This window comes from Montipora foliosa, chromosome 8 (genome assembly GCF_036669935.1).
Source record: "Montipora foliosa isolate CH-2021 chromosome 8, ASM3666993v2, whole genome shotgun sequence".
Lineage (NCBI taxonomy): Eukaryota > Metazoa > Cnidaria > Anthozoa > Scleractinia > Acroporidae > Montipora > Montipora foliosa.
In genome coordinates this window covers 11,272,300-11,281,984 of record NC_090876.1, presented here as the reverse complement: position 1 = coordinate 11,281,984, position 9,685 = coordinate 11,272,300, and the positions used below count along the sequence as shown (strand labels likewise).

Sequence of the window (9,685 nt, the reverse complement as noted above, 5' to 3'; positions counted from 1 at the left end):
TCGAAGTGATCACCTACAAGTAGCTACTTACATTGTCAATCGTTTCTTGTGGTGAGCTTACTTGCCTTTGAAAGCCTTTTGAAGCACATTAAAATTCGTTAACTAATTTTTGTTCAGTACTAACGTCCGTTATTGAGCACCCCTCGATTTTTTTTTCCAGTTTTTGTCGCTCGTTGTGGCAGCCTATTGAACAAAACAAAAACAATAAATGCTTGCCTCATGCTTCGTGGTATTTTTTTTTTGAACAATAATTATTATTGCACTGAAAGTATTTATCCCAGACCCTCTGTGGTTGTATCCGAAAAATTTACTTCGTTTGGTTTTTTTTTAATTTCGATGATAAATAGCCCTGTTTCATTGTTGAATGGTAGACTTAATAAAGATGGCTCCAATCCGTCCACTTTCTCGCTTTTATCGATCATTGTTTTTAGCTTTTCAATTTGTCGTAGAGAACTGTTCCATTACGATTTCTTTTTTTTTCTAATCTTTTTCTACAAGATACATATGTTTCGCACTGCAACCGAATAAATCTTCCAAGGTATTTCGATGAATAAAATCGGGAAAATAATTTGACTCGAAAAGGCAAAAAATCAGCGCGTGACAAAATCATTGCGTGATGCGCAGATCGTATGCGCAGTAACAATAGGTGGCACCGTAGCTCGTGTTTTTTTAATGCTGTTCCCTCGCGTGTGACTCGCGGTTCGCGCTCGCCTCACAATTCTATCGCTCGCTAAAAATCGCAAAAAATAGTTACTGTTATGCAGGTTACCTTTTTATTGACTTCTGTCCAGTCTATACTAAAAGGCAACGGTGATCTCTGACGTTATCAAGGTGATGTTCAAGCGAGAAAGGCTGCTACTTGTTTTAAACGATTTAATTTAAGCTATTATGTATCGAAAATACATGTTGTTCTTTTTGGGGGTACTTTTTCCGGCTGCATGTGTTTTACCGGCGTGACGCTCTTTTCACCCTCGAGAATGATTGATATAAATTCTCCTCAAGAGACAAGCAGGCTAGTGAGGAGATTATCACCTGGTGGTTTTTGTCTATCGATATATCATTGAATTCCCAAAACTGACATAAAAAGTAATGTATGGTAGTCAGTAAGGAATTAAATTAACGTTCCGATTTGGGAGTAAAGGGGTTAATAATTATTGGTAAATGTTCTCTTTGGTTCCTAGTGCCCGAAAGCATGCTGGGACCGTTGACGTCTGGATCAAAGACTGTCAAGAAGAAAGGAAGTTTCCTATCCAGGACTCCCCTGACGCCACGGTAATATTAGCCGTAATCTTTTTCATGTCAGGAGATTCTTATCTCGGAATTGTCATTTAAGTAACGAAAAAGTTGAATTTTAGAAACCTAGCCTAGGCGTTCAAATAGTGACGGAAGAACTTCACTGGGACTGCTCCCCCATCGTTTTCACAACTCGTTGTTATCAACATCCGTCTACTTCCCGGCGATTTATTGCTGCTCCGGCTCGTCACCGCTATCTGAACGCCTGCAACAGATTGTTAGAGATTGCGACATTCAGCAGATTGCTGCAAAGTTGACTGAGGTGAAAGTTAATGTATTTTTTAAACGCGGAATATTGGGACGTGTGTTGAGTGAGAAAGCTTCTCATCTCAAGTTTTCAGTTGCGAAGGAAATACTGATGGGATTTGGGGAAAGTGAAGAGATCAAACAACAAGTAGATTCTTAATTAATGGGGCTCGTGAAACGCAGTTAGTATGTTGTGTAGTAACCATCTTTCCGTCCTATTGTTTTTTCCCCAGGTTTGGAAGTAAAAGCAAACATCCAAGCAAGAGACCAACGCACTTCTTTGCCTCGCCGATGTTGAAATGAATTTATTGGATTCCTTATCAATTATTCGTAATCTGAAATAGTTCCTCAAGCAATGCATAAAGTATTGAGTAGTTAACATCTCCGTTAGAGACCAGTTTGATAGCTCTTCGCGTTGATTTGCTTCGGTGCTGACTATCCAAGTCGACTAACCGGTGAGAAGCGAGCGACGTTTTTGGATACAGTTGACACGATAGATGGGTTCGGAAGACCCCCTGAGAAGATATAAATACCCGGTTCAAAGTGTCAAAAACATTCAACGTTTGTTTCGAGTTTTATGTTATCGTGCGCTTATTATTTTTTGTTTGCGTATGCAGGCGCGCCTTTGAGTCAATTCCTTGCTTCGAAGTGAGCATCAAACGGTTTCAGCGGAAAGAAATTGCATTTATTGCAAGATGCCATGTGTCTCGAATGCGTGGTAATACCTTTGTGCATCGTCTCAATTCTGGAAGTTTTGATTAAAAAATTATACGCTTATTTTGTTTTGACTGATCTTGCGTCCCTTGTAAGCATTTTAAAAGGCGTTTGAAACAATCTTTTCTGTCTTTTCTTTAAACGTTTTTGCTGTTTTTTTTTTGCCTTAATACTTCAATGAAGCAACCCGTTTGAAAAAACCCTTGTAACGTAAAGAGATGTTCACAACAATGAGTTAATACTAAACAAGTAATTATGTCTTGTGCTTCCAAATGCTAGCGGGAATTCTGTAATATGGAAAGAAGACTCTACGTTTTTATTATGCAAGGAATAGCATCTCATTGTTTAGTCTGATCAATGTGGAGCTGTGTTTCAGAAACAGCTGCCAAGTACTGGATGATATAACACCTTTGTAAAAAAGAAATGAGCTAGTCTGTTTTATCCCTGTAAAAGGGACTTTGTAACTAATTTCTCAAAGTAATATTATTCATACAGATTAAACAAACCATCACCGGTGACCGTTGATCGTTGTTGTCAGTAAACTTATTGTCGTCTCATTTATCTTCAACTTTAATATGCGAGTGAGCTTGAAATCCAAATGTCTTCTTGTAGGAAGCCAATACACACGAAACGTCCGTTAATGTTTAGTTCGCTTCGCCTTGTGTTTTTCGGATCATTGAAACATTAGAGTGCGATCTATATCTGTTCTTCATTAAATTTCACTCGCTCTTCAGTTCGAAAGGAGGACAAATCGCAAATCACATGAAAATATATTGGTTTTCAAGCAACGCAACCAGAAAAGTTTGGTGTGCAGGTTTCACTGATTTGAGCAGATGCCACGAAGTCGACTCTCGACGATTGTAAAGTATACATAGAGCTATCCAAGCATCACTCGTGAAAATCCTTTAAAACAAAGAACCACATATGACCACGTCGCACAATGTTTTGCACAGACATGTTAACGGTCACGTTTATAGAGAATTTGTGCTATAAAATTGGCCTCGAAGATCCTCAATTCAAAATCTTTAATCTTTGTAAAACCCTCTCGCCAAATTACAGTGTACTGTTGCGATTTGTTTACATCCTTGAAAGGCGCTGCCTGACTTCAGTATTTGAAGCTTTTGCGGTAGTTTAAGCATAATTTTGCTCATTAAATACATCTTGTGTTAACAGAATTCCTTTTTTTCGAACTCAGGGGTCAAACAGTTAATTAAAACTCTTGCCACAGCAGCAGTAGAGGGCTGTCCGTAAGTTCATTGTGTGCCAAGTCGAAAATTGTGGTCGTCCAAATTTCGTTGCGATATTTTGCCCATTGACCATTTTAAACATCAGGAAGAGGCAGAGATCTTTGAATGTGGCAGCAACCCGTAACTGAAGCTTGTAAAGACAACCGGTGAAAGTCAATTTCTCAAACTTACCATTGGCAAACTTCCTCGAACCGGCTGGGGCATCGTGTTCTTGTATATTTTACACAAGGCGATCAACATCACTTAAGGATTAAAACTTCCTGTTCCATGCCCAATCGCGGAAACCAAAATATGTTCAAAGAAAGAGAAAAAGCTATTACCCCCGTTTAAGTTCAGGTAGACTACAGTAAATAAGAAACATTTCGTGAAAGGCTATTGAACGTAAACGAGAAACTGCTCGCTGTAGGATACAACGCGAAGTATGCATTCTCAGATCCCCGGCCTTTAACCTGTTTTAAGCTCTGGAATTTTAAATAACAGGAACTTAATTTTCAAGTCAAAGGCTTGGTGAGGACAGTCAAAATCCATGAGTACCCAATGAGGTTTATTTACGATCTGGATTCGCTTAAGAAAACAGCAGGATTTACAAGATTATACGGCATATCTACGCTAAACAAGCTGGATAACAGCTTTCTTTGCATGCAAGATTCTGTGACGTGCGTGTCCTCCTTTACAAACTAACTTAGTAACAAAGTGTTCAGAAGCAAGCCCCTCATTGATGTCTCCGCGGTTCCGATCAATACTCTGTGCGATCAAAACCCGCAAAGATGTGGCTTATTCTGCAAATCAACAAGTTGTTTTTGCACCCATTTCTCAGAAAAATACTTTAAGAATAGTTGCTATAAAACTTATCGGTGTTTTTGTTGAAGACGCCGCGTTTAAATCCATTTGAGTGATGAGCTTACCAGCGCCACAAGGACGATCTTTGGAAGAACCGAGGACTTAAGCAAAGTTCCTCAGCGTTAAGGCAACCCTGTGGCTGTAAAACGTTTTCCCATTTGTAGGCAAACTATCCAATTTCTCAATTCATTCGGGCCTAATTTGGATTTTTCATCGGCAATTGGATGTGACCCAATTTTCATAACCTCGTCGAGCAAATACATGATGCATTTCAATAACAAGCTAGTGCATTTCCAACCAATCACGCATTGGTAATCTCCTGTGGGCCAATCAGAGCTCGTTCTCTATGCAATTGAGCTAAGCGGCAAAGAGGCGTGCTTTTCAGATGGGTCTACAGTGGATAACGTGAGATTTCAGTAAGAGAGTCACTTTAGACACTCCTTTTGCGAGCATTTACGGGTTTTTTGGACAACTTTAGGGATCTGTCATAAAGCTGGAATATAAGCTACAAGTCGAATTTATCTGGAAGTTTGATTTGACCTTAGGGCGGCAGATTTCTTGTAATCTGTGAACCAGCTTCAGGATGCTGCAATCAGCGTAGTGTCGGCTGGAGTTTCTGTGCAAGTTGAACCTTCATTGGAAGTGAGTTCTTTGGAAATCAAGATGAGCATAGATTCGGCTCCAGACGAACCCCCAAAATGCGGAAGACTAGAATTTAGGGGAGTTGAAGTTGCGTATCTGAATATCGACGGAGAATTCATGTTACCCTTAGCCGAACTATTGGCTTTGGTTCTACCGTCGACACCTAGAACTACGTTATTTACTAGAATGGAAAAGATGAAAGTTCGCAGACATTTCTGCCAGCCAGAAGAAATCAAACTGCTAAAGACAGTCAATGGAATTCACGGTTCATCAGCGAACTGTACCTTGCTTTCAAAGACAGAGGTTGAAAGATATTTTTCTATTTACATCGATAACTTAGCGGAACAGAGTAATGAGAGTAACAAATTAATAAGTTCAGAGGATATAACGAATGCGCCGAAGACCAACAGTGAAGAAAGCGAAGCGGCTAAGTGCAAAGCAAAGCTGAATATGCAATCCGCCTATCGTAACAACAAAGAAATCCCAAAGAAATTAACGCCTCCTCAAAAACACAAAAAATCAACTCATCTTAAAGTAAAACACAAGATGCCGAAGATCTCGAACTCCGTGAAAGTGAAATCGGCGCCCTTGTCTGTTTCTCTGTGCAACGAAACAATAGCAGACACTGACGGCCGCGCATCCATTGAAGAAACCTCGTGTGCCGTGAGCTTTGACAAATGCGTCGAAGACATTCTTCCCGTTGCGTCAGAATCACACCGCTCGGCTTCCCATGTATCGAACTGTTCGCAAACACATCCATTGCTTAATAACAACAAACGATTGAAGAAGCGTGACAAAAAATTCGACTCAGCATTGAACAAAGAAGGAAAATCGTCTCGGGCAAAGAAAAGGCTTTCAAGTGATAACGAAATCAAGCAGGAATTCGAAGCGCCATTAAAAATTCCTAAGTGGTGCGCACCAAATGGACTAAAGCAACCGAACGCTTGTGAATTTCATGCTGCGCGCAAATCGCAAAAGAGCGATGGAGACGGCCTAATTTCCGACTGCTCGTCTGTTGATAGCGGGTTTGCCTCAACTGCCTTATCAAATGCAAGTACACCAACGAAGACTGATTTTTCAGCTGTCGAGTTGAGCGGGCTTCTGAGGAAAGACGAAGAAGCTATTAGAGAACACGAATGCTCTCCGCTTAGACCACCAAAGCTTAAAACGCCATCAAAAAGCAGCTGCGGACAAAATTACGGAAAAAGTCTTACGTTGTCGCCACCGGCACTCGTATTGAAGCGTTACGAAGATTCGTGGCAAGTTGAACAAAAAAGCCCCGATAAAGATGTAAACTGTTTGCATAAGAGGAACCTAAAATTTAAGAAGAAGAAAGCACGAAGGGGTGAATTGTCTTCGCACTTTGACGAAACTTGCGGTCACGTTAAAACAAATTCATCGCACGAACAAGTGAGAAAGAGGAGAAAACGACGGAAATCTCTAAATTTAAGAGAGGAAACATGGACTACCAACGGCTTAATCATCGGAGAAAACGCAGACGTTCCAGGATTAAGAAACACAAAGAAAAAGCGAAAGCAAAAGAACTCTATCAGTCGTGAAGTGACTTCGTTGAACGGCAATGTGCATGATGAAGAAGAAATTGGTGGTATTTGCAAAACAGCTAAAACAAGGAACATAGAGAGACTTTCAGAGGAAAAGCAAAATTTGACGAAGTGTTTGACTGCAAATGAGCTAAGCAAATGCGCTTTGTTGGGGGACGAAAAGGTTCTGGATAAATTAGTCGGGGATGCATTAGACAATTTTTTTGGTCGGAAAACAAAGAAGAAAACCCCACAACCAGTGTTGGACAGTTCGTCAGCTGGTCCAACGCCGAAGAAACCAAAAGTCGTTGGACCCAAAAAACCTGTTTTAAAGACCAACAGTAGTTTCAAATTATTAAACTTGTTTCCTGTAACATCGCAGTTGAGTATTGAAGACGGTGGTTTGTGTCCAGTTTTCACTATGTCGTGCCCTGAAGGGGTTCGACCTCCAACGTCTCATCCTCTTTGGAAGTGGAGTCTGGGAGGACCAGTTTTTAGCGATCCGGCTCCACAATTCCTCAAACCAAGACCTGTACCGAATCCGAAGAAAACGCTGTGTAGCTGCCAGATGACAGAAGCTGCCAACAAGGAGAGAAGCCTGTTGAAAAGGAAAGGGCGAAAGGGATTTTCGGAGTCGAAACAACCGATAACGCTTCCATCTGTTCCCATAACTGCTAGTTGTGCGAATGGAACTGTTTGTCTGGGACTTGGTGAGTCTGATGTGTCTAGGTGCAGTACAACTCCACACGGTTTTTCTTCTCCTTCAGTCAAAATTTTATAGTCGCAAATTAATTAACGTACGTAGCAAAGGATTAAGATTATAGGACTGACGAATCCTGCGTAATAGTTCCTGCATAAAGCTTTCACGCGAATCAACGACGCCTCTTAAAGGTTCGTGTTTGTAGTAAAATTGAAAATATTGCAAGTGGATTGACGTTTTCTAACGCTTGTCAACTTTACTCCCATTTTGTTGTTTTGGAAATTTTCTTTTAAGAGGTATTTGTGAAGCTTCGATTTCCCGAAGGAAGCTTCGGTTTCCCGCTGTCTAGTTTTAATGTTTTCGGGCGAATTTTTGTTTTAATTCAAACCAAGCTGACACTACATCAAATAGAACAATTAAGGCAGTTTCTTCGTTATATCAGCAACTTACAATGTATTTCGTCGTATTATATAAGAAAATTGTAAAGAGCTGAAGTGTTTTGATGTATTTTTTAGCTTTAAGTTTCAAGTTTTTGCTGTACCTTTTTCATTAGTGTTTGTTTATTGACGTTTCATCTTAAAATCCTTGAACTTTAAGTTTTCAGTCCTTGCATCTTTGAAATTTGTTGCTGTAAATGAGATAGCTACGTTTTCTGTTTGTAAGGAGCAATTGATGTAATTTTTGGAATGGGTTTTTTTCATCTCACTTGTCCACACTAAAAGTCACATGAATAAGGCTGTTGAATCGATGTGGTCGTATTCTCAAAACCAATTTATAAAACAATGTCTTGACTCTGCGAGGAGAAATTCAGTGCTAATCACGAATGGTTAAGCTAGGTTAAAATAATTGAGAGAAATGATTAGTGAAGTACATTAGACTTCCACTTCAAATGGAACAAAATGAGTGGTTATCCTAAAGTCATTTTGTTTTGTCACACTGTTACTAATTTGGAAGTGGTATTATTCACCCCTAATGTTAAGTTTTAGAATCTTCCATTGATCAAAATTTGGTAAATGCAGAGAATTTTACGACCCAGAAGTACAATTTTGCAATATTACATAATTTCTAGTCATAATAATATTAGTGAATGGTGGTATATGGGTTCTGTTTAATTCATCAGAGGGGAAGATTTGTGTGATAATGCAATACTTGTTTTCACACAGTTTCAGCACATCCAAGAGAGCTTATTCATAGACAGCTTTATCCGTGCCAGACAAAAATTTTCACAGTCTTATGCCATTTTCACATCCAATGTCTTTCATAGGGAAGATGATATTTCCCACTCGCCACAATCTTCAAGCAAAGACAGGCCTTACATGTTGCCTGTGGTTATTAAAAAAACTGACTAAAAAATGCAAGTGCAAAATTTCTTGAGGTCTTAATTAGTTTCACACAGCTTCTCAGTTTTCATTGAATTGACAAAGTTTGATCACCTTTCATTTTGTTAATTTTGGTTGTCTTTTGCAGGCAATTGAAACCCCTTAAATAATTAAAAGCCTTGTGTTCTTGCTCATGCTTTCGCTTGGTAACTGTTGTGATTACAAAAAGTCAACTCACACTGTTTGTAATAAAATCTGTTTGCAGTAAGATTGTCTGAATCACTGTACCCAGTCCATGGAATGGTACTTCATAGTACTAGTCTGTTCAGAACATGATCTTACCCCAGTAAGTTTTGAATGATTAGAAGGATTGAAAGTCTAGAGTTTATTTCCCCTATGCCTCATTAAAAGGGTTTTTTCGCTCAATGTCTCACTGGAGATTGCATTATTGCCTTAGCATCACAGGAATAGACCATTTTAAAATTCGCACGGCTGGACTGGATCTAGCATGAAATGGAGGCTAATGTGGGCAAAGCTTTTCAAATGCAAATTAATTTTCCCGCATTAGCCTCCATTTTATGCTAGATCCAGTCCAACCGTTAGAATACAAAACTGGCCTCTTGAGTTGTGGTGAGAGCATGTTTCCAACAACAACAAGTTTTAGGATTAATGCTATGCTGTGGAATCAATTTTTTATGTTCATCTCATCATCATTATTATTATCATTATTTCTTGAGATGTTCACAATGAGCAGCTAAGGACAGTCAAGGAGTTTCAAAGCTCGACAGTGACATCTATGTACCTACCAGGGAAGCCACTGTCAGGCCATATGTGCTTACAGGGACCAGTTTCATAACATGATTGGAAGAGCATTGCATGGGCATTGCAGAGGTCATGAGTTTGAATCCACTTGAAGCCTCCTGAATTTTTCATGTGTCTGTGAAATGACAATTGCCTAACTTGTCCAGTTAAGTGGAAGGATCACTTCTGCCTTCCATCTGCTATGTATTGACAAAGTTCGGCCCGTAACTTGTGGGGTATGAATCAAGTGACATTTTCTATGATTTCTGGAGGTTAACCTCTAATTTCACAGTCGAAACTGCAAAAGTAACATTATCAAAGTGCAACCAACCAATTAACTCA

The 9,685-nt window shown here is 39.6% G+C and overlaps 2 protein-coding genes and 1 long non-coding RNA gene across 3 annotated transcripts in view; 2 read left to right on the top strand and 1 right to left on the bottom strand.

Moving 5' to 3' along the window:
• Positions 1 to 2,776, top strand: part of LOC137968960 (rac GTPase-activating protein 1-like) — a 26,438-nt gene extending 23,662 nt beyond the window's left edge. Inside the window, exons 23-24 of the mRNA XM_068815444.1 lie at positions 1,182 to 1,272; positions 1,773 to 2,776. Of these exons, the coding sequence (XP_068671545.1) occupies positions 1,182 to 1,272; positions 1,773 to 1,842 (161 nt within the window). The 3' untranslated portion in view covers positions 1,843 to 2,776. The remainder of the gene's footprint in view (positions 1 to 1,181; positions 1,273 to 1,772) is intronic.
• Positions 1,360 to 4,544, bottom strand: LOC137968961 (uncharacterized). The gene is made up of 3 exons (XR_011116640.1): positions 4,406 to 4,544; positions 3,672 to 3,760; positions 1,360 to 1,498 (listed from the first exon to the last, which is right to left on the bottom strand). It is a non-coding gene; the product is annotated as an uncharacterized lncRNA (long non-coding RNA).
• A 178-nt stretch (positions 4,545 to 4,722) lies between these two features.
• Positions 4,723 to 8,810, top strand: LOC137968959 (uncharacterized). Its single transcript, XM_068815443.1, has one exon. It carries the CDS (start codon positions 5,004 to 5,006, stop codon positions 7,302 to 7,304), a length of 2,301 nt encoding a protein of 766 aa, XP_068671544.1. The 5' UTR covers positions 4,723 to 5,003; the 3' UTR covers positions 7,305 to 8,810.
• The last annotated feature ends 875 nt before the right edge of the window (positions 8,811 to 9,685 follow it).